Source organism: Onychomys torridus, chromosome 16, assembly GCF_903995425.1.
Source record: "Onychomys torridus chromosome 16, mOncTor1.1, whole genome shotgun sequence".
In the NCBI taxonomy this organism is placed as follows: domain Eukaryota; kingdom Metazoa; phylum Chordata; class Mammalia; order Rodentia; family Cricetidae; genus Onychomys; species Onychomys torridus.
The window spans coordinates 44,608,507-44,634,421 of record NC_050458.1 but is presented as its reverse complement, the minus strand read 5'-3'; the positions used below and the strand labels follow the sequence as shown (position 1 = coordinate 44,634,421).

Below are 25,915 nucleotides of genomic sequence, written 5' to 3'. Positions count from 1 at the left end.
GCCTTGTCTGGGGGATGACATGGCTGAATGAGCACCTCTGGGTCCCCTGACTCACTCACGTGTGAGTTCTTGGTGGGGGCAGGGGACTCAATGGGTGAGATAATTTGGGATCTGAGGGCCTGCCACATTGGAGCTGAGCGGCAGGGAGAATAGAGCCAAGAAAAGGGTCTGTCCAAGTTTTTTTTGTTTTTTTTTGTTTTTTTTGGCTACCTCCCTTGTCCACGCCCCTCCACCCCTATGCCTAAAGCGCCTGGCCTGTGTTCTCTTCACAACCATCCGGCGATCGAGCCCCAAATCTCTTTTTGCAGCACCAGGCGTATTGGCCAGTCCTCCTAGGAGCCCGTAGCTTTGGCGGGAGATAGGGCAAGAAGGCCAGAGTATAGAAAATCCGAGTTTTGTGTGTCCCCCTCATCTAGGGGCTGGCAGCGTCAGCTCGGCGCTCCCGGGGACTGCGGGCCCTTTAAATCCTCCGGGGCGGCGGCGGCGGGCGGGGGATGACATCAGCGGGCGGGCCCGGGGCTCAATGGGAGCCGCGGGGACGCGCGCGCGGACCGGGAGCGCGCAAGCCGGCGGCGGGGGCGGGCGGCGGGAGGCGGCGGCGGCGGCGGCGGTGAAGCGCGGAGCCTGAGCCCGGCCGGGCCGAGCACAGCGCAGCGGGCCGGGGAGAGGCTGGCGCGCCCGCGGCCCCGCGAATCCTCTGGCATCCGCCCCGGCGGGCCGCCCCGGCGCGGTGAGCATCGGGGGCCCGGGGAAGCGGGGCTCCCTCCGCCTCTTTGTGTTTTCTTCTTGCGCGAGCGCGGGGCGGACACGCGCGTCCGCGCTGGGCTGGGGGCGCCGCCCGTGAGGACAAAGGCGCGGCCGGGGACGCGGAGGGGACGGGCGCTTTGCAGGCCCCAGGCTGGGGCGGTGGGGGACCTGCGGCAGGGGCCTGGCCGGGGTCCCCGGGGCGCGTGGGTTCCGGGCCGGCCACGGCCCCTCCTCTGCGCCCTAGGCTCCGGGTCAGCGAGGCCGTTTGCGTGTAGGGTGGGGGCGCGCGGGGGTCCTAAGTGATGGGGTGCGTGGTCACCCAGGCCACCGGCTTTGTTTTCCTTTGTGGCGAGAAGAAGGGAGGGGATTATTTATCGCCTGGATTCTCATTGCGGTGTGAGCGACAGCCTTGTGCTGCAAGCCTCTGAAGCTGGGTGCCTGGGCGCCTGAGCCAGGGCTGCGACTTAGGCCAGCCCCCTCCCCCTACTTTGCCTAGAGTTTTCCCACATATTTCCTTGGCATCACCTCCCCCTGGGAAGAGGCTTTGGAGTGAGAGAGAAGGGGGTACAGTTCCGATGACTACTTGTGTTTGGGAAGCCTGCCTTTCCTAGGTTGAGGGTATTCCTTCAGTTTTTATTTTACTGTTTCATGAACCAGGGTCTTGGCCCTGGGGGAAGGTGGGTGGTGTGTGTGTGTGTGTGTGTGTGTGTGTGTGTGTATGTTGGGGGGACTACCTATGTGCCCGGCTGGTTGTACTTAGTAATTTTTTTCTAACCAGCTGAGAAGTCTTGACTCCTCATGACCACCTTTTTTTTTTAAACTTTGTTTACTGTGCCCCCCCCCTCCCGTAGGGGAGACAGAGTGATGATTTGGAAAGCTACTCTGCTTCCCTAAAGAAGCCCCCCAAGAAGCCGGTTTTTTTTTTCGGGTGGGGGGCTTTTAAGTGGAGGAGGGCTGGAACAGGCTAGACTCTTCTAGGGCTCTGGGTCTCCAGGGTGGGGAGACCCTGGCGTTGGTGAGGTCCTGCATGGTGGATGGTTTGTAGCCTTCTTTCTCCCTTTCTGTGCAGACAGCCGTGAGCAGAGAAGAGGGGCTTGGGGGGGTCATGTGCAGTGTATTTATGTAAGACACCCAGACAGAGGGCACTGGTATTTATATAACCTGGCGTGGGTATTTATATAATATAGGATGCAGTATATTTATGTTCCTTTCCTAACCTGTGGCTTCCCCAGCTGCCATGTGTGGTCTCTGAGTTGGCGTTGGTGGAAACCCTGCGGGGAGGTGGGGGCTGTTTGTGAGTACACACCCAGCCCCCCCTCATTTCCCATAGGGATCACGAGTGTGAGCCTCTGCCCCCGTCTTCCCTGGTGGGGTGGGGGGTGCACTCAGGAAGCTGGACCACGTGTGGACCTGTGGTGCCAGGCTGGTGGGTTTTCCGCAGATGTGCATTACTGCCGTTGGCAACCAGGGCAGCTCAGCTGAGTCCAGGCCAGCCATGTGGGCAGAGGCCCTAGATGAAGATTCCAGAGTCTGGCTGGCACCCAGTGGCAGCCACTTCCTTGTGTCTGTGGTGGTTCCCTGGGAGCTAGTACTCGGCTGAGGTGTCTCTCCTGGCTTGGACCTCTTGGCTCTTAGGCTGCTCAAGGAATTCAAGCTAGTGAATCTCTCCCAGCTTCCTTCCAGGCCTGGCGGCTAGGGGTAGGCTTGGCACAGGGAAGGGGCAGCCCCCGCCCCCCCCCCCCCCCAGCAAGCCGGCACAGCTACCATTTCCCCTTCCGGTTTTCCTTCCCAAGCCTAGAGTGAAATAAGTTCTGGGTAGGAGGCCACCAGGTGGGCTAACGTGACCCCTGTTTGATCCTAGGCGAAATGCTGCTTTTGATTTGCTGCTGGGTGGCAGCAAGGTCACCCCAGGCTTGGGTCCCATCTGCAGAAGGAGTCCCCTCCTGTTTGCTCACATTAGCTCATCTGTAAACAAGCAGAGGTCTGAGATCAGTTTTTTTCCCATTCCGTAGTTTACCCTTCCCTATCTTCCGGCAGCCCAAACTGCCCTCCAGGCTTGGAGTCTTCTTTTTTGCTGGCCTGGAACTGTAACCAGACCTCTGCCAGGCTAGTACAGAGGGATCCTGCCATGGTGACCCGATCCTTGTTATCCAGGGCTTGGGGTATCCAGCTATCTCAGGAAGAAGGGATGCTACTCAGCCTTGTGGCGACCAGTGACTTCAAGGAAGCTTGCCTGAGAATCCACCCAAAGAGACATTTGCAGAGAGGCCTAGAAATGGTTCTCTATCTACATCCTGGGCAGACAGAGCCTGGGAGGCATTGGAGGCATTATGAAGGACCTTCTCATGTGGGGCCTACTGGAACAGGCCAGCCTAACCCTGTGTGAGCCTAGCATCCCAGGGGCATGGTAGAGGTGGGTACCCTGTGCCCACAGGAGTCTCATAGTCCCTTTTTCTTCTTCCCACCCCTGGAGGTTGGAACTTGGTGGTGGCTACGGTAGTTTTCAGGATGATCTGCTGCTCCATGGACCCTGCTCCTCCTACGTCTGTCAGATTTCTGGGGTTTAGGACCTCCCTGGGGGTACTTCAGGTGCCTCTGGAGTGCATGCAAATAAAGCACGTTGGAGACTTTTGGCATTTAGCCTGTTAGGGTTGGTGGAGAGTCGCTGCTGAGCCCCGGAAGCAGGACTTGGGTCTCCTGGCTCTTCCCTGTTCTCTCTTTGTCCTTGATGTTCCTTTAGGGCTTTAGCCCATGGTCACCAGCCTAGCCCTGTGGAGGCTCTCATTGGATGGTCCGCTTGGCTTTCTCTTCCTGGGCCTTGGCTCTGATTCCACCTTTTCTGGACTGAGTGAAGCTTGTTCTAAAACTACCTCAGCCGTGCCCAGGTGTGTGGGCATGAGGGCTACCTGACACCTGGCTGCCCTTGAGCAAAGTGAAGCCAGATAGATCACTTCCCAGACAGTGAGAGGGGGAATACCAGCCTGTGGCGGGGGAAGGAAGGGGCCAGGCCCTCGGGTGCTCGAGGTCCCATCTCTGACCTGTTTCTGCTTCCACAACTAGGGTGAAGCATGGAGCTGCGTGTGGGAAATAAGTACCGCCTGGGCCGGAAGATCGGCAGTGGGTCCTTCGGAGACATCTACTTGGGTAAGTAGCCGCGCCTCGGGCTGTGGCCCCAGGGACAGCTCTGGGGATGGGGGGTGGTGAGGAGGAGGGGAGAACCTGGGATTTTATGATCTGGGGGCAGAACTCTGCTCTGGTCATATGGCATGGCTTGCAAGCCTAGATCCAGAAGGAGGCTCAGGTGGTCTGGGGATGCCTCTCACAGCTGGGCAGGCAGGGCCCAGTAGGCAGCAACAGCGGAGGAGATAATTAGCAGATTTCCAGCTGCAGCTGACCTGGGTCTCCACTGGAGCGTGGGAAAGCCCTGGCTGGGTAGACATCCCCACCCCTTGGGTCTTGGCAAGATGATACTGGTATCGTGGACCCCTGGGGAGGCTCCCCAGGAAGTACAGGCCCCTCCTGCTTAGATGTGGCTTTCTGGAATGCAGCCTGGGGCTACTTTGGGATGATACAAGGAAGGTCTCATCCCTCTGGGTGCTCTCTGTCTTCTGGATGTGTTTCCTTTTTGGAAATCTGAGTTTGCTCTGTTGTCTTTTTAAGGACATCTCGGCCTCTAGTGAGGGGAAAAATGAACCCTCCATCCTTCTTCTGTTGTGTTGGCTTTCCAAACCCTGTGCCATTTTGAGTCTTGTTGGCCTGGAGGGGAGTTTGCTTGGTAACTGAGTAGGTGGAGTTGGGAGTCTTGGAGTTGCTAGAGTGATTGGCAAGCCTCATTAGGTCACCCTTAGCGATGCCCCTATGCCCTCAGGATTAGGACCCACCTGCCTCTTGTTTCCCTCCTTAGAGAATGAAAATCACTTCTGTCCTGGGCCTTGAGAATGGACAAGGCAAAATACTGTAGTCATTAATTAGTTCATTCTAGGGTTCCTCTTCCCTAGTGCTCAGAGTCCCTGACCCTTGAGTATGTATTCTTCCATTCGATAAGCCTCAGAACCGATGGGCGGGGGCTGCACAGGCCTTCCCGGCTCCTACCTGCTGCCCCTTTCTGAACACTGTCACCCTCAAGTTAGCTGCAGAACCTCTGGGGGCAGAAGATGCAGCATGGCTAAGGTGACTGCTGGGGATTGCTCCAGAAAACTAGCTGAGGTGGACTTGACCCCACAGCTCCACTGAGTGCAAGGATAGGAGAATGGGAGAGAGACCTACCTGGATCCTAGACCTTGTGCAGCTGCCCCAGGACCTCAATGTCCCCTGTCTCTGTCCCCAGATGATCAGGTGCTGCTGGAGAACACCAGTAAACCAACCATGAAGTACAGTTTCATACCTAGCATCAGGTAGCTCACTATGTCCTGTTTACTTCTTCTTCTTCTTTTTTTTTTTTTTTGTGGAGCTGAGGATCGAACCCAGGGCCTGGTGCTTGCTAGGTGAGCACTCTACCACTAAGCTAAATCTCACTATGTCCTGTAAACAGATTGGTGTTTCTCTATGGAGGTGTGGTGGTGTGTGCCTGTAGACCTCGCTACTCTGGAGGCCGAGGCAGGAAGATTGCTTGAACCCAGGAGATAATGGCCAAGCCATAGCAAGGTAGTGAGATATCTCTGCTCAAAGAATAAGATGTTTCTGGGTCCTCTCATTTTTCTTAGGAGAAGCTGTTGTGAGCTTTCATCTGCTCCCACACCCCCACCCCGGTGCCCAGTATGTGGCCTATCCACAGTGGATATCCAGTGAAGGCTTGAGAGAAGCAGAGAGCAAGGGAATGGGGGTGTAGCCTGTAAAAGCCTTGCTGTGGGAGGCCAGGAGATAGGGACTGGGAACTGGGCGGGCCTGGTTCCTGTTTTTAGTGATCCTTATTTACTGTGTGACCAGAACTGTCCCTTTCTCTGAGCCTGGTGTGGGTGCGTGTGTGCGTGCGTGCGTGCGTGCGTGCGTGCGCTTGTGTATGTGTGCGCGAGCATGTGTGCGTGCGCTTGCGTGTGTGCAGCTCTTGATGCACAGTCAGGGACCCGCTGTGAGACGATACACTCTCCTGACCCCTCTTCTGCAGAAGAGACATGGAAGCTTGTGGATGGAGAGGTGCAGCCCAAGGTCACTCAGAAAGGCCAGTGCCCCTGCTTCCTGTGGTCTACCTCCCTGGGTGCAGAGCTTCCTGTTTATTATGTGTGGTGTCACCTCCGTTACACTAACTGCCAGGAACAGATTTACCCCTGTCTGTGTCTGCTCTGGAATACATTGACCCCGCTTTCCTTTTGCCTGCTGTAAACTCTGGTTCCCTGCCAGCCCTGACTTCCCCATCTGAGATGGAGTTGTGAGATTGAACCCCTTGCCTGTGCTGGTACCTTTATGTTGCGCCCAACTTCAGCTCTGTTGGGAGCCGATGCCTTCTAAGGATCTCAGTCCTCTGGGGGCCTAGGGGGAGGGGAGTTCTCCCTCTGTCCAGCGTTGACTGTGTGCACCTATGTTGGGGTGTTTGTGGTGAGCGCCTCACGTCAGCACCATCCTGGACTCCTGTCTTGCCTGTGTGGGGACAGTGGTGGCTGGAGGACCTCTTTGACTGGCTTTGCTGGCACCCTTTGTTCAGCATGCTGGCCACATTCTCAGTGTGGTGTTGGGCCAGGGCCTGACTCCAGATGGCCTGTGCAGGTGGGGCCAGGCTAGGCTTCCACATCTAGCTTTCCAGGACTGACCTCGAGGAAGTCTTGGGACAAGAGCATTGTGGAGTGGTTGTGAGGCTCCTGACCCTCCTTCGTGTCCGTCCATAGTCCCCTGTGTTGTGATATTGAGTGCAGGGGACCCCAGCTGGCCAGGGTGTCCCACATGTGAGAGAAAACACGCTGGGCAGATGTGGCGGCGGCGGGCAGCGGCATGTCATTCACAACCCAGGTGGTGCATCTGCATGGAAATGAGTTTATTATAATAGAGAGATGAAGAGAAAGACAGGGAAAGAGGAAGGACCGAGAGGAAGAAGGGGGGTCGAGGGTGCACACCTCATGGGAATGGAGAGGAAGAGAGAGGAAGGAGGGGTTTTTTCCTTAAATCAGGCTTTTATGTCAGGACGCAGGGCAGCCCTAAGGGGCAAGTCAGAATATTAACACCCTCCCTTTAGGGTCTGAGGTTAGCTGTGCATTCTGGGGGACTCTCTAGACCTGTGAACAGGTGCCTCAACTCTGCAAGGGGTATGGAGCAGGTGGTTATAGGGATGGTCTTTTTGTTTGAGACAGGGTCTCACTGTGTGGTCCTGGCTGGCTGGCCTTGAATTCAGAGATCCGACTGCCTCTGCCCCCCTGTAGGGGGATTAGACATGTGTACCACCATGTCCAGCATCTAACCTTTTGACATGGGAGTTCAAGTTGCTGCGGCTGTGGGTTCTAGGGTGGACGGGCTCTGCCCACCCCTCCTCCAGTCTCTGTCTGTGTAGGTGGCCGTAGTGAGCTAAAGGGCTGCTCACCACTCCCTGTGGTTTCTTTCTAGGTTTCTAGTCCATCTGGAGCCAACCAGGCTCACACCTTCTCCATGTCCAAGATTGTTTGGGGGACCAATCAGTTCCTCCATTTTGGTGCTGTGTGTAACTGTGGGCCAGGAAGCAGGTCATTTCTTCTGGCTTCTAAGCCTTCCCATATGTAGCCCCTCAGCGAGGCACCCGTAGCAGCCATCTTGCCTCTGTGGTTGCTCTGACCTCTTCTTACAGCACTCCCACAGAAGGTGAGCAGAGCTTCAGGACAGCCCGGCTGGCTCGATGCTATCCCAGCCACTGCAATTGAGCCGATAAGCCGGTGTGCTTGGGAACTGGAGTGGCCGAAGAAGCAGAGGTCTGGGAGAAATTTGAAATCCTGGCTCTGCTCCAGCCAGTTCTGTCTGGCCTAGGCCAGTCACTTAGCCTCTCTGAACCATAGCTCAGTGGTTGGTAGGATTAAGGGAAGTCAGAGAAAAGCCTGGCTGCCTCCTGATGGGAATCAGACTGTCAAAGGCCTGGCTGTGGGGGAGGGAACCATGGTGTGTGTGTGTGTGTGTGTGTGTGTGTGTGTGTGTGTGTGTGTGTGTGTTGGGAGGGGGAGGTCAGAAGGCTTTGCCTAGCAGCTTAGGTCGTGGCCTGGGAAGTTGTGTGGCAGATGATCATTCAACCTTTGTTGAGTTTTCCCTAGAGACACCATAGCGCTCCAGGGCCGCCACAGAGTTCAAAGGGATGAAGAGCCCCTACCTCTGCTCCCCATGGATCTGCTGAGTCACCAGTGCTTGTAGGGATCATCTCTGCCCTCTGCCAGGGCATGGCCACCCTGCTGTGACCTCCCAGACCTCCCAGACCTCCCTTCCCTCCTCACCTTCCCACCTCCCCTCCATCCCTTGTTTATACACTGGTGATTCTTAGTGAGAGGTGACTTTTGTCTCTTGGAGGGCATTTGGCAAATTCTGAAGACATTTGTGGTTATTACGACACGGAGCGGCAAGGCAGGTGTGTGTGTGTGTGTGTGTGTGTGTATGGCAAAGGTGGCATCTAGTGGGTGGAAGTCAAGGATATTGCCCAACGCCGGACAGTGCAGAAAGAGTCGTCTAACCCCATGTCAGCTGTGTTGAGATTGGGAACTCTGTCACTGCATGTCTTTACCGTTGGGGCCCTCCCCTGGGTGGCCAGGATCCCTCAGGTCGGAGCTCTCACCTGTATCTACCTCTGCCACTCACTCTCTTCAGCTGTCCCTGGTCCCACCGCACCAAATCCCTCAGCTGACCCTTCCTGCCGAGCCTTTGCCTATTCAGTGACCCTGGTGTGTCTGGCAAAGCCCTGTCCCTATGCCAGGAGCTCAACAGCCTTTTCTCTAGGGAAATGCTCCTTCCCCCAGAATACTGTTCTCCCACTTCCTTCATTCCTGTGGGGCTGGTGTTGCCCTCTGCCACCCCACTGCATCCAGTCTCTGGCTGGGCTGCTTTGCTCCTCATCAGCCACTGTGGAGTGATTACTGTGCCCTGGGGCTCTGCTGAGCTCCTCTGTGTCCTAGACAGCCCAGCAAGCTAAGTTTGGCTAGCAGTCTGCAGGAGGGGCACCTGGGCTCAGAATAGGAGATCTGAGCCATCTCTCCAGGCCCTCTGTCGTAGAAAATGAGGTGGAGAGTGATTGATTGAGGAAAACCCTCAACAGTAACCTCTGGCTTTCACATGGAAGTGTTAATAGGGCATGCACATACACTAATGATGAGGACAACGGTGGTAATGAGGTCCCCTGGTCAGCTGATGACAGGATCAGGACCTAAGGTCAGGCAGGCTCTTGGTATGAAGACTGGCTTCCAACTCCCCATCCTCCAGTCTCAGCTCCCAAGTGCTGGGATTGTGAGTGTGTCCCCTCACACTCACTCACAGCCACTCCATTCTACTGCTTTTGATGCCCATGGCAAGACAAGGTACACCGCAGGATTCCAGGTCACCCCAGGTCCCTTTTTGTGCCGTAACCTTATGGTCACATGAAAAACTCGGGCTCTGGAATGATGACTGATGATGTGTGAAAGTACTTTATGGGGAGCTGGGGAGAAAATGAAGCGTTTGAGGTCCTCACAAGCACGAGAACCTGAGGGACAGTGTCCCCTATTCACACACAGTTTCAAAAAAAGAAAAAGAAAAAAGTCAGGTGGTGGTGGCACTTTAATCCGAGCACTGGGGATGCAGAGGCATAGAGAGGGGGGTCTCTGGGACTTGCTGATCAGCCAGCCATTCTAACTGATTGACAAGCTCTAAGTTCAGTGAGAGACCCTTCTCAAAAGTTACTTATTTTTATTTTGTGTGTCTGTGCATGCTGTTGTAATGCTTGTAGAGGCCAGAGGGGGCATCAGATCCCCTGGAACTGGAGTTACCAATGATTGTGAGCTGCCATATGGGTGCTGGGAACCAAATCCTGGTCCTCTGGAAGAGCAGCCAGTGCTCTTAACTGCTGAGCCACCTCTCCAGCCCCTCTGTCTAAAAAAATAAAGTGGAGCCGGGCAGTGGTGACGCATGCTTTTAATCCCAGCACTCGGGAGGCAGAGCCAGGAGGATCTCTGTGAGTTCGAGGCCAGTCTGGACTACAGAGTGAGTTCCAGGAAAGGCACAAAGCTACACAGAGAAACCCTGTCTGGAAAAACCAAAATAAATAAATAAATAAATAAATAAATAAATAAATAAATAAATAAATAAAGTGGAGAGTGATTGAGGAAAACTTCGAGGCCAGTCTGGACTACAGAGTGAGTTCCAGGAAAGGCACAAAGCTACACAGAGAAACCCTGTCTGGAAAAACCAAAATAAATAAATAAATAAATAAATAAATAAATAAATAAATAAATAAAGTGGAGAGTGATTGAGGAAAACTTCCAAAACCAACCTTTGCCTTCCACATAGATGTAAACATAAGTGCATGCAACACACACACACACACACACACACACACACAATAATAATAATAGTAATGATATAATTATAATAATAACAACTTCAAATATTTTAAAGTAGTTTGTAGACCAGTCTCCAGCTGCTCCCTGGATTTAGTCATCTAATCTGTTTTTCTTTTATGTAGCTCAGAAATCAAAGTACGTATGCAAAGATTGGAATAATGTGTTAAGGGAAAGGAAACAGAAGACCACATAATGGGTACTTTCATTTCATTGAAATGCCCAGAATAGGCAAATCTGTAAGCAAAAAGTAGTTAAGTGGTCGCTAGGGGGCTCTGGGAAGGAAGTTGGGGTCACAATTACTAAGAGGCATGGGCATTTGAGGCTATGTTGGACATTTTCTCAGATTGACTGTGCAGTGGTTATACAACCCTGCGGACATCTAAATAGTTTCACAATGCCTATGACTGTGTCTCACAGTTTACATATTACATTTCAGCAGAAGTACACAAGTAAGAAGTGACATAATAAGGTGTCCATGAAGTGTCCTCCACCCCATCAGCCATTCTTGTTTCTTCATGTGACTGCAACCCAGCCCAGACGCTTCCCTATCTGAAAGAGCGCAGAGTACGCGGTCTGTGCTTTGCTTTTTCGCTTCCCGTGTCTTGGAGACCTTGCTCTGTTCCACGGAGTGAGCTTCTTCCTCTCACCATTGTGTTCTGTTACGGATCAGCTATTCTTTTTTTAGCCAGTCCTCAGAGACGGACACGTGGGTGGTTTCCAAGCTTTTGGGTATTGCAAACACTCGACAGTGGACAGCCTTGGCCAGGCTCTTTGTACACCATACAAGGATGCTGGCTAACGGGACTGGAGAGATGGCTCTGTAGTTGTGTACTCATGGGATGGGCACTGGGGAGGCAGAGGTAGGTGAATCTCTGAGTTCCAGACCAGCCAAGCTACATAGTAAGGCCCTGCCTTTAAAAAAGAAAAAGTAACTACAGGTACGCCTCTAATCCCAGCACTCAAGAGGCAGAGGCAGGTGGATCTCTGTTTTGGAAGCCAGTCTGGTCTACAGAGCGAGTTCCAGGACAGCCAGGGCTACACAGTAAAACCTTGTCTGGGGAAAAAAAGAAAAACAAATGAATAAATAAATAAAGACGGAAATAAAAGAAAAAGTACAAATTTATACTGTTCTTGCAGAATACATGAGTTTGGCTCTCGGTTCCTAGCACCCACGGTAGGTGGCTCATAACTGCATGGATTCCAACTTTAGGGAAATCTAATGTGATGCTCTGCCCTCTATGGGCCGCTGTACTTAAGTCCATATGCTACTCCCCTCCAAACACAGATACGTATAATTTAAAACATTTTTTTGTTTTTTCTTTTTGTTTGGTTTTTCAAGACAGGGTTTCTCTGTATCTTTTGAGGCTGTCCTGGAACTCGCTTTGTAGACCAGGCTGGCCTCGAACTCACAGAGATCCACCTGCCTCTGCCTCCTGAGTGCTGGGATTACAGGAGTGCGCCACCACCGCCCCGCCATTTTTTTGTTTTTTGAAAATCTTTAAGAAAAATATTGAAGGACTGTCAGCCAACCTCCTAAAGTAGAGGTGCTGGTCACAGTTAGGCTATGGAAGGGCACCTTCCAGCTCTTGTAGGGAGGAGAGCCCAGTGACCTGTGAGAAGTGTAAGCATCATGGGACTGTGGCTGTCATGGCTGTCCAGAAGCTGCACTCTCCCTCATCCCGTTTCCCCTTGGCCCTTTTCCTGCGCATCAGCTGTTTGCCTGTGATAAGAAGTGTGTGTTTTTATTGCAGCCTTTTTCCTGGTGCTTTGGCCAGTGTGAAGGGATGCTGAATGTTTTGGAAGGAGGGGGAATCTTTGACGTTTTTCCCTCCTTATCTTTATTTGTGTATGTGTAAGCTTGTGTGCATGAGGGTCAGAGGACAGCTTTTTGAAGTAGTTCTTTCCTTCTATGTAGGTTCTGGGGATCGAACTCAGATCCTATCAGGCTTGGCACCAATCACCTTTACCTCTTGAGCTATCTTGCCATCTCTTTGATCAACACCTCCCCCCAACTCTCACACACACACTTTCTCTCTCCCTCTCCCTCTCGAGACAGGGTTTCTCTGTGTAGTTTTGATGTTTGTCTTGGATCTCGCTCTGTAGACCATGCTGGCCTCGAACTCACAGTTCTGCCTCTTGAGTGCTGGGATTATAGGCGTGTGCCACCCCCGCCCAGCCCCTTCTCTCTTTATGAGAAAATTTTAGTATAAGTGTTTGGCTTTTGTTGTTGTTGTTATTGTTCTGCTTTGCATTTTGATTTTTTTTGTGTGCCTGTGTGTGGGCACACGCATACCGTGGCATATGTGTGGAAGTCAGTTATCTCCATCTGAGGTAGAAGGATCACAAGTTCAGGACTAGACTGGGTTACATAGTGAGATCAAACCAGCAAGTGTGCAGGTGGGTGACCCTCACTGCACTGTTGTCCCTGGCTAAATCCCACATTTGCATCATTCCCAAGAGCAGCTGCTGCCTCTCCCAGCCTGCCGCAGCTGCAGATCTGCACCCGGCCGGCCTCCAGTTTGCCTTGAACCCCTCCCCTTCCTCACCCCATCCTCTCCTCCACACGGGGCCCTAGTAACTATAGTTCTCTCAGCTTTTACGAGGATCCACTTTTGATCCATCCTCTCCTTCCCTCCCTTCCAAACATGGTCTCACTCTGTAGCCCAGGCTAGAAATTGTTATGTAGCCCAGGCTGGCCTGAAACCCATGTGTAAACCAAGCTGACTTTGAACTCAGGATTACAGGTGTGAGCCACCATGTCCAGGTTATCTTGTGATTTCTTGAGAGTCACAGCTTCTGGCTGAGAGCTAGGCCTTGGGGTGTATAATCCCCTAGATGGAACATCTTGCTGCCAGCTTGGAGAAGCCAGAAGAGGGTGGGGAGAGGCAGTGATACAGACAGGACCCTCGTGCCTAGACTCGGAAGCCAGGAGGACTGGTTCACTCTCCGGTTCTCCATTCAGCCATGGCCTTGGCTGAGCCCGTTTTCTTCTTATCTATGTAATGGGGGTGAGAATCTGATGGGAGAAGGTTCTGGGGTCCAGTGTGGGGCCCACCTTTGGTAGAGAGTGAGGGGTTGGTTGTTTAGGCCATTCTTTATTTTATTCATTCATTCATTCATTCATTCATTCATTTATTGGTTTTTTTGAGACAGGGTTTCTCTGTGTAGCTTTGGAGGCTATTCTGGAACTCACTCTGTAGACCAGTCTGGCCTTGAACTCACAGAGATCTTCCTGCCTCTGCCTCCCAAGTGCTGGGATTACAGCCGTGCGCCACCACCTCCAGGCTGCCATTCTTTATTAAACTATCTTCTACTCAGAGTTGTTGTGGGGCATCCCTGGCCCCAACAGTCTCCACTGGGCTCTCTGTGACCCTTCAGACCAAACACATGCACTGACCTGCCTATCTCTAGAATCAAGGTCTGTTCCCTGGTGATTTTCAAGCCTTTGTGTGTGTCATCATCCATCTCCTGACCCCTCACGATGTCAGTCTGTCTAGATGTACCTGACCCGTGCCCTCTGAGCAGCCTAGGGTGTGCCAGCTCCTTCCCGTGCACATACTTCCCATATGCTGCTCAGGGGTCCCCCTCCCACACATTCCCTGGTTCCTCTGTGACCTGGCTTCTTTCCAGCCTCACCGAGTGCTGCTGATGCCCAGACAGCCCCAGGCCTGAGTCACAGCAGCCGCAAATGCTGAATGGGTAAGGACCACCTGGTCACTTGAGATTCACCCTGGTCCTTTGCCTCCTCTGACAACTGGCAGGTGCCAACATCGCCTCTGGTGAGGAAGTAGCCATCAAGCTGGAATGTGTGAAAACGAAACACCCACAGCTCCACATCGAGAGCAAGTTCTACAAGATGATGCAGGGAGGAGGTGAGGCAGGGGTGGGGCTGGGGCTTGGGGGGGGGGGAAAGGAGAGGGGGAAAGGGAGGCTGGGCTAGGGAGGGAGCAGAGGGATGGTGCAGAAGATGGAGTGGGGAGGCCTGCAGTCCTGGTACAGGGCAGGGTAAAGACTGCAGAGGACATGGGTGGGGAGTGACCCTGACCAAGCCTCTTTTCCTTGGGCCCAGTGGGGATCCCGTCCATCAAGTGGTGCGGGGCTGAGGGAGACTACAATGTGATGGTCATGGAGCTGCTGGGGCCCAGCCTCGAGGACCTCTTCAACTTCTGTTCCCGAAAGTTCAGCCTCAAGACGGTGCTGCTGCTGGCCGACCAGATGGTGAGTCCCCACCCCTCCACGCAGGTGTCTCTCAGGTGACCCTCCTACTCTCAGCCATTGTGTCAGTGGGTCCTACAGACCAGCCCTGCATCCCACCTCCTGAGGCTGGACCTGTTCTAGGGACCAAGGGACACTGACTACCCATTGTGGAACCTTGAGAGTGCCTCATTGACATGTAGATTCCAGGCTTAGCTTCAAACCTGATGTATTAACTACTTCTCTGTTATTATGATAAGGCATGTGGCCAATCCAGGGGGCAGCAATGGTGCACACCTTTAGTCCCAGCACTCAGGAGATAGAGGCAGGTGATCTCTGAGTTCAAGGCCAGCCTGGTCTACAGAACAAGTTCCAGGACAGTCAGGGCAACCCAGAGAAACCCTGACTCGGAAAAACAAACAAAGCAAAACAAACAAAAACATGTGACCAAGAGCGACTTATGGAGGAAAGAACTGATTTGGGCAGAAGGTGCCAGAGAGGGAGTCCGGTGGTGGGGAAGGCAGGTATGGTGGCGGGAAGACATTTCTCATTTAAACCAACCTACCTGCCAAGTGACCTCCTGCTAAGCCTCAGGCTGCTGCCTGCACAACTGTTAGGCCCTGTTCCAGTGCCTGACCTGAGGGCCATGACTAATTCCTGGGGCTTCAACCACCTTGTATTCCCTTTGCCAGGTTGTCATGAGGATTAAGTGGGGTGCTGTGCAATGGGGCGGGGGGAGACAGGGGGCCTGAGCAGGTGTCGGGTCCACAGAGGAAAGCCTTGTCTAAAGGTAAAACAGGCCACTCCCCCTCTTTGGTAGGTCCATCCCTACCTTAGTTAGGGTTACTATTGCTGTTATGATAAAAATAAAAAGCTGGGAGGAAAGGCTTATTTGGCTTACATATCCTGGGTCAGTCCACTGCAGGAAGTCAGGACAGGAGCTCAAACCAGGCAGGAGCCTGGAGCAGGAGCTGATGCAGAGACCATGGAGGGGTGCTGCTTACTGATTTGTTCTCAGCCTGCTTTCTTACAGAACCCAGGATCATCATCTGAGGTTCTACCCAGCACTGGGGGAGGTAGAGGCCAGGCAGATCTCTGTGAGTTCAAGGCCAGCCTGGTCTACAGAGCAAGTTCCAGGACAGTCAGAGCTGTTACACAGAGAAACTCTGTCTCAAAAAACAAACAAAAATCACTAAAACCCACACTTACGTGTAAGCCTGTACACACATATATAAATAACTATATTAACTTATTAGCTTTCAGGGCCGACAAGATGGCTCAGAGGTAAAGATTCTTGCTGCCAAGCCTGAAGGCCTGAGTTTGATTCCCTGGGACATGATAGAGAGAACTGACTCCCTCGGTGTTCTTTTACTTCACATCCATGTCATGGCACCCATACCCACAGGCAGACATTAAACAGAAATAAGTAAGAAATCTTAGAAATTTGCACCTTCCATGGGAGGTGCAGGTCTTGCTGCAGGCTTTAGGTCTTGGTCTATAGCCACTGTGCATTTTTAGTACACATGCATGCACACAGAGAAGAATGGACAAATTCTCACAGAGTGAAACCCAGAAACATCCTCAAGATACTCAGCCATGCCGAGACATGAGGCCAACTTGCCAGAATCCATGTCACGTGCATGCATGTTAATTTGAGCTCTTAAAAATCCTCTGTGCCACTGGGCGGTGGTGGCACATGCCTTTAATCCCAACACTCAGGAGGCAGAGGCAGGCGGATCTCTGAGTTTGGGGCCAGCCTGGTCTACATAGGGAGTTCCAGGACAGCCAGGACTATATAGAGAAACCCTGTCTTGGAAAAACAAACACACAAATTCTTTGTCTCAGAAAGGGTTTCGCTCTGGACTTCTCACTTGAACTTGTGCTGATCACTCACTAATAAAAATCTCATAAAGGGAAGTGGGCTGTGTGTCTGTCGGACTGTTGGTGGTGTTTGGAAGCTGAGTGATAGTGATGAGTCCTGTCTTGTGCTCCATTTCTCTGACCACGCCCCACGTCTGGTTGACTGTCTCTGGCTTCGGGCCCTCTGAGGGTTGAGCCAGGCAGGGTTCCATAAGACGCGACCACCTTTCTGCCTGCCTTCCCTTAGATCTTGGCCTTCCTCTTCTCTTTCCGTCTCTCACCATGTTTTGTGAGCTCCTTCAACGTCCATCCTCCTTGTTCGGGAAAGCCTAGCCACCCCCTGAAACCATGCTTTATACTGAGGCTAGATTTTCTTCCCCCTGGCCAGAGCAAGGGGCCTCGTGTACATTTGCCCTCTCTGTGGAGTGACCTGCTGTCCCCTCATCTCTCCCAGATCAGCCGCATCGAGTACATCCACTCCAAGAACTTCATCCACCGGGATGTGAAGCCTGATAACTTTCTCATGGGCCTGGGGAAGAAAGGCAACCTGGTCTACATCATTGACTTCGGCCTGGCCAAGAAGTACCGCGATGCCCGCACCCACCAGCATATCCCCTACCGGGAAAACAAGAACCTGACTGGTACTGCCCGCTATGCCTCCATCAACACCCACCTGGGCATCGGTGAGTGGGCTGGGCCTGAGCAGGCATGCTGTGGCAGCTGGCCAGGATGAGCCTGGGTCAGCAACCCCAGAGGTTTTTCTGGTGAGCCTCACCGAGATCCCCCACCCTATCTGGCCCAGGTCTGGACTTGTTCCACACGGACCCCTTCATAAGCAGAGCTGTGTGTATTTTGTCTACCTTGGCAGTCCACTTGTGTGGTGGCAGGGTTTCCTCATTCATACCTCTGAGACATGCAAGCCCAGAGGTGTTAACATGCCGTTTAAGGGCATGTAGCTTAATGAATTCCGGAGCTGGATTTGACCCCAGTCCTGTCTCAAGCTGTAGTGTGAGCTTTAAGCACAAGACGGGCCGGGTGAGGGGGTGGTGGGTGCCCACACACAGTTGTTGAGTGAAATAGCACCTGGGCTGGAAAAACTGGCTGGAACAGACATGAGAAAGCTCTGCCCCAGGCCGTCTGGAAGAGGAGGAGAACGGGGCACCAGTTATAGCGTTGGTGAGCCAACAGGCACTGGGGCGGGGGAGGGCGGGCTGCACAGCGAGCGAGTGCAGCCTGACTGGACTCTGACCTGACATGTGACCCCTGACCTCCCGACCTGTGCAGAGCAAAGCCGTCGAGATGACCTGGAGAGCTTGGGCTATGTGCTCATGTACTTCAACCTGGGCTCCCTGCCCTGGCAGGGTCTCAAAGCAGCCACCAAGCGCCAGAAGTATGAGCGCATCAGTGAGAAGAAGATGTCAACGCCCATTGAGGTCCTCTGCAAAGGTTACCCCTGTGAGTAGCCAGCGGGCATGGCATTTCCTTCTAAGGACAAGACCAGGGTCGGGGGTGAGGGGACACTACCCATGGGGTTACCCCTGACTTTGACACCAGAATGCTTATGACAGTCACTAGGACTAGGATCTCTCTGCCCAGGAGGTAGCTGGGATACCTGAACCCCCGCACCCGGCTGTCCCATACCAGGTGTCCCCAGCCCCATCTTTTGCCTTATCCTGAAGGCTCACTCTCAGCCCGGCTGGTCTGAAGAAGTAGAAGCTGTCTTCTTTTTTGGCTTAGGACATGGTGGGACTCTTGAACAGTCTTTGAGTTTAGGGCAGCTGTTGACCTGGTTGGTGGCTGTGACCTCCGGGTGCTTGGTCAGACGGGTGGCAGGCTGTGTGTGAGCCCAGCTCCGCAGCACCCCTCCTTGAAAGTGGGCCGTGTGGCTTCCACGCTGCCCATCTCAGACTGGTGCCGGGGACGGTGGTGGCTGCCGAGGCTCTCTCGGGAGAGGGAGCCTCACGGTGGCCTCTTCTGTCCTTGTGACCCACCAGCCGAGTTCTCAACATACCTCAACTTCTGCCGCTCCCTGCGGTTCGACGACAAGCCTGATTACTCTTACCTGCGCCAGCTCTTCCGCAATCTCTTCCACCGGCAGGGGTTCTCCTACGACTACGTCTTCGACTGGAACATGCTCAAATTCGTGAGTCGCCGGCAGGCCGAGGCGGGCTTGGGGGGCTGGACAGGGCAGGCCCTGACTCGGAAGGCCAGAGTGACCTGGTGGGGGGCAGGGCTCCCACTAAATGGGAGCTATGAGCTGGACAGCGTGAGTGACCTTGCGGGCCCTCCTGGGGGACAGGGCCCAGGGAAGGCACCCCCACCTACCAGGTGGCAAAGGGCCTGGCCCGGCCTCCTCCGGTCTCTTGTGGGTAGCTGTGGTTCGTGGATGGCGCTGGCTGGACCCGCTGCCTCCCTGATAGCTGTCTGCGCTTTCCTGTTCCTCTTGTGCCTGTCCCAGGTGGTGGCCCTCTCTGAGGCCTCCACAGCCAGCCTGGACCCTGCCAGAGTGGCTTCTTTGTTCCTGGTTCTAGGACCCTGGGTCTTACTAGGCAGTTCTGTCTCCCTCTCTTAAGGGTCCTGGGGGTGGGTTAGGGAGAAGCGTTCACCAGTCATGCCTCAAGCACCGGAATCCGTGAAATTGTATGTCTTGTTTCACATCTGTTCTGGAAAAGGGGGCTTCCTCCAGCCAGGCTCAGCCCCGAAACAGCGAAGCTCTTGCGTCACCCCGCCCCCCCCCTTGGCCTTGCGCTGGGCCTACGTGCTCACCCACTTACTGGTAAGGACCTTCCAAGGCCTGACTTTTCCAAAATTTGCAGCTGTAGCCAGGGAGCATGAGGGCCGAGCCTCAGCTTTGCTCTCTCTGTGCTTTCCAGGTGCCCGGCGCCCCTGGGCACCCAAGGACCCCCAGATAGGCCGGTGGAGGAGGTGGAGCAACTGCCCCCCCAAAGATACTGGCCTGTGGTCTGGACTCCAGGGCCCCAGTTCTGACACCACCAGGGGTATCTCAACCCTTCTCAGCCAAGCTTGAGGAAGCATCCTGTGGGGTGGCAGGGGTGACACCCTGTTCAGTGGAGAGGGTGTGACGGCGAAGGCCCTGCATGGGATTCTCAAGAATGAAGCAGCTGCCTGAGGACTAGAAGAAGCCTGAAGAAGGGATAGTGACGCTGTCTGGGAGGGCCTGGTGGCGCATCACAGGACTCTGCTCCATCTAGACCTCATCGTTGGCCTGTGTATTGATTCTGAGCTCATTAAACACTTCCCTTCCCTCCGTCCTCGTGTGCCTCTCTCTTCACAGAGTGGCCCTTGGCCATTCAGTGTTAAGAATGAACATAGATAGGCCTTGTCTTCTGGACACCAAGACGGACACATTAATTTTTGGGGCTCCTCTTCTCTCTGGGCCCCAGTGAGTGGCCTGGGTCTGTTCTCTGAGGAAGCTTCACAGGCCAGGGACCTTGGGGACAAACGTCTGTCTTTTATCTCTGAAGCTGGAGCAAAAAAAGTGGGCAGTGGGCTCCTTCCACCTCAGAGCATGTTGGTCAAGGGCCTAGTCATGGGGCTGGCTCTTCTTGTCACAGGGTGTTCAAAGCATTGGGCACCAGACGTGTGCTACAGAGAATTAGCTGAATCCAGTTTGGGGATGGGCTCAACCTTCTCAGTAAAACTTGAAGAATGGATTTTGTGTTCTCTAGATCAGTGCAGCCCACTATAGTAGCCTCTGGCCATGTAGTGCTGACCTTTTCAGTCACTAACCCACTGGAGATGGACACTGGCTCCTCAGTCATTCACCAGACTGCACTCAGAAGGCCACAAGGGTGGCCGCCACATCCAGCATGGCAAGCGTGAAGGTTTGTTCTTCCGGGAGGCTCTATGGACAGCTGCTGTGGATGCTTCCTTCACAGTGCCCCTTGTGTGATTGGCCAGCTGACAACATTTCATACTTGGCCAGATGCACCCTCCCTGCCCCACTGCCTGACCCCCTCCCTCCCTGGAGCCTTCTTGGAGGTAGACTCTAGAGTTCAGAGCTGGACAGCCCCTGCCTCCACCGTGTGTGACCTTGTCACCACGTGGCCAGCTCCATCACCAAGAGCCATCTACAGGACACATAAGAAACTTTCACAGCCATCACCCCAAGACCAGGCCTTCCCATCTGCCCTGCAATAAGCAAGTTACCACCAGTACTCTTGAGACAAGGCTCCAGGAGCATCAGACTGGGAAGATCCACTTGACCTTGGAATGACCTTCCATGTTCCATCCCAGGGGACCGGAGTCCCCAGATGCTGGAATCCTGGGATGTCTCTCTGAGAACCCAGCCACTGTTCTAGCCAGGAGGAGACGACACAGAGCCAAGGACAGAGAGAGGTCCACACGGTAGAGCCAGACACTCGTGTGACTTTGACGCTGACTTTGTGTTTCCCTGTGTGTGGGCAAATAAAGGCCATGAAAACTCGCTGGTGTGCATTTCTTGATGCGTCCATCGCATTGAGTAGATGGAAACAGGGTGAGGGGCCAGGTCTGGCCTGAGCCTAATGGAGCTGCTGAGACCCCGGCCATCCTCTTGGCTATTGATAGCAGGGCTCTGCACCCCTGGGTGAAGCTCTTAGCCTCACCAAGCCTCAGTTTCTCTCTTTTAACAAGAGACTGGAATTGCTGCCACAGTTGAGTACAACAGCCCTTGTTTCTCTCCGGTTGGGCTGTGTTCCTGCCGAGCCAGGCAGCCAGTAAGTGGGTGGCACTCTGGCAGTCCTAAGCCCTGGGTTCTGAGTGGAGGACCTGCAATGTCCGAGGCAAGTCTCTGAACAGTGTCCTTTTGAAGGACAGAATGGGACTCAGTGGCAGGACTATGTTCAGTCCTAGCTTTCCTGGCTGAACAACTTCAGCCAGGTCACAAGGCCTCCAACCAAGCCAAGTAAGGACCAAAGATGTCAGTACTTCTACTTCAGAGGGGGCCCCAGACAAGGAGTGAAGAGGGCTAGCGATGTGCCTGCCCGGCTTGGCTCCCCCAGTGGGACTCAGGGATCCTCTGAATCAAGCCACTCCCTCCAGGGGTCCCTGAAGACAGCTCCCTCCCCATTTCCCGGAGCATCAGGGCTTCTTAGTACCAGTAAAGTCACGAGTTTGCAGAGCCCAGACCCCCATGGCCCATGAACAGGCTCCTATCTCAGCCTAGAGCTCTCTCCTCCACAGATGCGGCCCCCCTTCTGCCAGCCCCCTGCCCTGCCCTGTGGACGGCCTCAGGACCAGCTAGGTAACTCAGCCAGGCGCCAATCCTGCTCTGCATCCCTTTCTGGTCCTTTCTCCCTTCCTCTCATACTTGGGGTGGCAGCTTAGAGGACCGGCCCTCGGGGGCTCAAGGCATCCTCTCTAGCTTTGCCCGAGGGCCTCCCTGCTCCATGGAACATCTGGCCTGGCTTCTTTTACCCTTCAGGCTTTCAGGCAACGGCATTAATGGGGTCCCCTTGGTCTCCTGGCTGTCACCCCATAGTAGGAATAATGGCCAGGTCCGGGAGCCAGGGAAAGGTGGCCTGTGATTGGGTACCAGGGGACCTTGGGACAGCCCTGGCTCTGCTCTCATTGGAGTTGACTCTGAACCTGCTCTTTGTTCTCTGGCTATGGCCTGTCAGCTGGTTGGGCCTCTGCCCTTCCTGCCTGATTGGGAACACAGAGGGGGCCAGGTTGGAAGGACCAAGAGGTACCCTTGGTTGTCCTGTAGATATCAGCCTGGTCAGGCTGAGCTCTCTCTGCTTCTCCTCAGCAGTTCCCTCTTCTAGGTGTTGGGTGGCTTGCTCCCTGGGTGCTGTGGTCAAGGGTAAGCTTCCACCTTCTTGGAGTATGGGGAAGACGGTGAAACTGGTTCTCTCTCCCTCACTCCTCTCTCCCTTGCTCCTCTGTCCTGGGTTGCAATGTAGCATCCTTACAGGGCTGACTCAAATATTCTCTCGTGTCCTTACAGGGTGCAGCCCGGAATCCCGAGGACGTAGACCGGGAGCGGCGAGAACACGAACGGGAAGAGAGGATGGGGCAGTTGCGGGGGTCCGCGACCAGAGCCCTGCCCCCTGGCCCACCTACGGGGGCCACCGCCAACCGGCTCCGAAGCGCGGCCGAGCCTGTGGCTTCCACCCCAGCCTCTCGCATCCAACCAGCCGGTCAGTAGGGGCCTGGGGCCTTGGGCTGGCCCAAGGGGAGTTAGGGGATTGCTTGTGCCCACACTGAGGGTGGCTCCCTGCCTCCCTCCCTCCCTCCCTCCCTCCCTCCCTCCCTCCCTCCCTCCCTCCAGGCAATACTTCTCCGAGAGCGATCTCACGGGCCGACCGGGAGAGGAAGGTGAGCATGAGACTCCACAGAGGTGCACCTGCCAATGTCTCATCCTCAGACCTCACTGGGCGGCAAGAGGTCTCCCGGATTTCAGCCTCACAGGTGAGCTACCTCTTGCCAAGCATCACTGGGACATAATGGATCTAGCTATTCCTGGTGTTGATCTGACTTTATGGTCCCTTTCCTCCCTTTATCTTATTACCCCGGAGCTAATTAGCCCTCTTTCGTTGAGCAAAGTGAGAAACTGAGGCTCAGAGAAATAACCCAGCCCAGGAAGCGGTAGCACTCACCACCAGGACCCAGTCTGGGTAGGCGATGGGGGCCTCAGGAACATGTCGCTTGCACTCCCTGCCATAGGGAAGCCCACAGGAATTCCCATCAGCACTGATACAGCCAGGGATGCCGGAGGGAGGCAGGTCCTGTGTGGTGGCCCCTTTTAATGGCCACATTTAGACTCAGATTGGAGGGAAAGGGGCTTGGCAGAGGTAGAGCTTTGGGAGATGAGCCTCTGTGGACCCAGACCTGGAGTTGAACCACCCTTGGCCTCCAGTTTGGGTGTGGCCTGCACTGTGGCTTTGCTATGAAGCCAGGGGCAGGAGCAGCCTCCGACCCCTGACCCCTGAGATTATCCAGCCTGCCTTCGGATTGAGTACTCTGCTGTAGTAGGTGGGCTCTAGGTGGGGAGAGCTTTGGGAAATCACTGTAACCAGCTGCCTAAGGAATTGACTGGATTCTCCCCCTTCCCCCCCTCTGGTCCCTCGTGAAGACAAGCGTGCCATTTGACCACCTCGGGAAGTGAGGGGAGCCACACAGACCAGTTTTTGCTTAGGTGAGTGCTGGTGTCCACTGGGGTCCCTGGGGGGAGGGAAACCAGTGGCACGTGGCACTATTCCGTGGCACTGTGGACCATGGCACTGTGGACCGCCCCTTCCTGCCATCCGGCTGTGGCTTCCTACAAGCCGTCCTGAATCTGTACATTAACACTAACGGGGAACCCATTTTCAGCCCTGTTTCTTCTGTCCCCTTGGCTCCTTGGAGAGACCAGGGTACCGGCCACACGTGGGGCTTCCAAGGCTTTGGCCTAATTCTGTCTTCTGGCTGTTACATAAGCTAATTTGTGCAAAGCCAAAAGGGGGCCAGAATGTGGAAAGGGCCTTGGTGCTTTTATACCGAGAAAAGGCCCTCTGGCCAATGTGAGTTAGACTTGGACTGTCTGAGGCTTGTATCTAGTAAAATATCCATTAGCTTGGTTTGGGAGAAGGGGCCACAGGCTCCTTTGGTACATATTGAGGGGGCTCCTTGGAGAAAGGGGGTGGCAGTAGGCAGCAGCTCAGGTTAGCCTCGAACTCACAGAGATCCGCCTGCCTCTGCCTCTGCGGGGATTAAAGGCATGTGCCACCACCGCCCCGGCATGGGCATGCAGCCCACCCTTTAAGGGACTGGCTTCCCAGCAGGTGGCCTTAAACCGGAGTGACTCTGCAGAAATTCTCCCCGGGACAGCTAGTCTGTCTGTTCAGGCTGTGGGGTGGCTGGGATGGTCACTCAGCCCACCAGGACAGAGCTTGTTTGGTTCTCCCTCTTGGGACAGTGGAGCACTGTGTGCTGGACCTGAAACCGGACTCTGGGCTCCAGGAGAGACAAGGAAGGGATCTGGTGTCGGGGTAGACTGAGGCAGCCGGGCCCCTGACCTGTGGTCTGTGTTTCCTTTCTAGTATCTTCACTGCATTTTCTTTAAAAGACAAAATAAAACAAAGGGACAGACAGAAAGAACCAACCACTCAAATGATCAAAAAGGAAAAAAAGAGAAAAAAAACAACACAACCCAGCACAAAGTCGACAATGGATTTTGTTTCTTTGATTTATTTTTCCAATGGTAAAAAGACAAGCTGTCCTGATCACTGGGGACTCTTGTCCCCTTGCCTCGTCCACTGCTCCCAACCTGAAGGCTGCCAACACTCCTCTAATGACACTGGGTCATGCTCCAGCCACCTGTCCCTACCACCACCCACCACGTGCCGGGCAGCCGTTGGAGGTACCGGAAGAGCTCGCATCGGGGAGTGGTTTGGCCAGTCACAGACAAGTCCCAGGAGATTTCGTGAGCCTCGGATCCAAGGAGACATGCACAGCTGCAGCCCCTTGGTGGCAACAGTGGACAGCTTCGTATTGGGCTTTCCCAGAGTCCCCCTGAGCATCCTGGTCCCCCTTCACCCCCGCCCCCTCCATCACCTCTCTGCAGAGACCTTGAGGGGGCGATGAGGTGGTGGCCATGATGTCGTGTGCATGTGTGAGTGTATGTGTGTGTATGTGAGTGCGTGAGTGTGAGTGTGTGAGAGACACCTGAATTTTCCAGAGCAGCAGGTGGCCTGCTGTGCCTGCCTGGCCAAGTTTCTGTTCTCATCCCCCTAAAGTCAAGGTGGGGTGGACAGTGACCTCCACATCCCTCAGGGCATAGAGTCCTCCCCACCACCTGTTCCCAGATGCCAGCGTGTGGCAACCCCATCTTCCATACCTGATCTTAGGACAAGTTCACGGAGTCTGCTCCCAGATGGCGTCGGCTCTGACTTACCAATTAGTTCCCTGGTCCTGACAGTCACCTGTGGTCACCCCTCTTCCCAGGCCTGACTTCTGAGTAGGACCCTGGGTCAGGGCTAAGTGTTGAATTTACCCTTCCTGGTTAACACCTGGTTTTTTTTTTTTTTTTTTTTTATTTTATTTTTGTTTGTTTTCTCGGTGTGTGTATTTCCTAATTTATTTACCTCTTTTTCCCTTTCTTTTTTTTAATTAAAGAGCAAAACTTTTTATTACTTTGTAATTTAAAAAACTGAAAAAAAAATTACTGAAGAACTTGGGGGGGAATTTTGTACTTTTTTCCTGTGTAAATATTGGACTTTTTTGAGCTTTATTGTGGTTGTTAATTTGAAGTAATAAAGTAGAAAAGGACTAAGTGATGTAGGCCATGCTTTGTCTGCCTCTGTGCTCTGGGGTTCTGTCGGGACAGCACATCAGAGAGAAGCCATCAGCCTCAGGCAGCTGTGGCCAGGCCTTTGGGGCCTGCTGTCTTACACATCTGGGGGCCTTTGAGAACTCAAAGTAGCACCTGGGGGTCTTATTGCAGCCTCTGAGTCCATGGCAATGGTGGTGTATTTAATCCCAGAACGCAGGAGGCAGAGGCAGGTGGATCTCTGAATTCGAGGCTAGCCAGAGCTTCATAGTGAGACCTTGAAGATATATTTAAGAATACATACATGGCCAAGTGGCAGTGGCGAGCCGCCTTTAATCCCAGCACTTGGGAGGCAGAGCCAGGCGGATCTCTGTGAGTTCGAGGCCAGCCTGGT

The 25,915-nt window shown here is 54.0% G+C and overlaps 1 protein-coding gene across 4 annotated transcripts; it reads left to right on the top strand.

Annotated features, from left to right (window-relative positions):
- The first annotated feature begins 557 nt into the window (after positions 1–557).
- Positions 558–25,388, top strand: LOC118596937 (casein kinase I). Of its 4 annotated transcripts, none has more exons than XM_036208031.1 (11): positions 558–730; positions 3,808–3,891; positions 13,976–14,086; positions 14,284–14,432; positions 16,723–16,951; positions 17,553–17,723; positions 18,263–18,411; positions 22,219–22,411; positions 22,543–22,682; positions 23,347–23,409; positions 24,293–24,322. In XM_036208031.1, exons 2-10 carry the CDS (start codon positions 3,816–3,818, stop codon positions 23,377–23,379), a joined length of 1,251 nt encoding a protein of 416 aa, XP_036063924.1. In that variant the 5' UTR covers positions 558–730; positions 3,808–3,815; the 3' UTR covers positions 23,380–23,409; positions 24,293–24,322. The 4 variants fall into 4 exon arrangements, with proteins under 4 accessions (XP_036063924.1, XP_036063926.1, XP_036063927.1 ...); XM_036208034.1 differs by lacking the exons at positions 558–730; positions 23,347–23,409; positions 24,293–24,322 and adding exons at positions 1,458–3,632; positions 24,526–24,675; positions 24,707–25,388; XM_036208032.1 differs by lacking the exon at positions 558–730 and adding an exon at positions 1,461–3,632.
- The last annotated feature ends 527 nt before the right edge of the window (positions 25,389–25,915 follow it).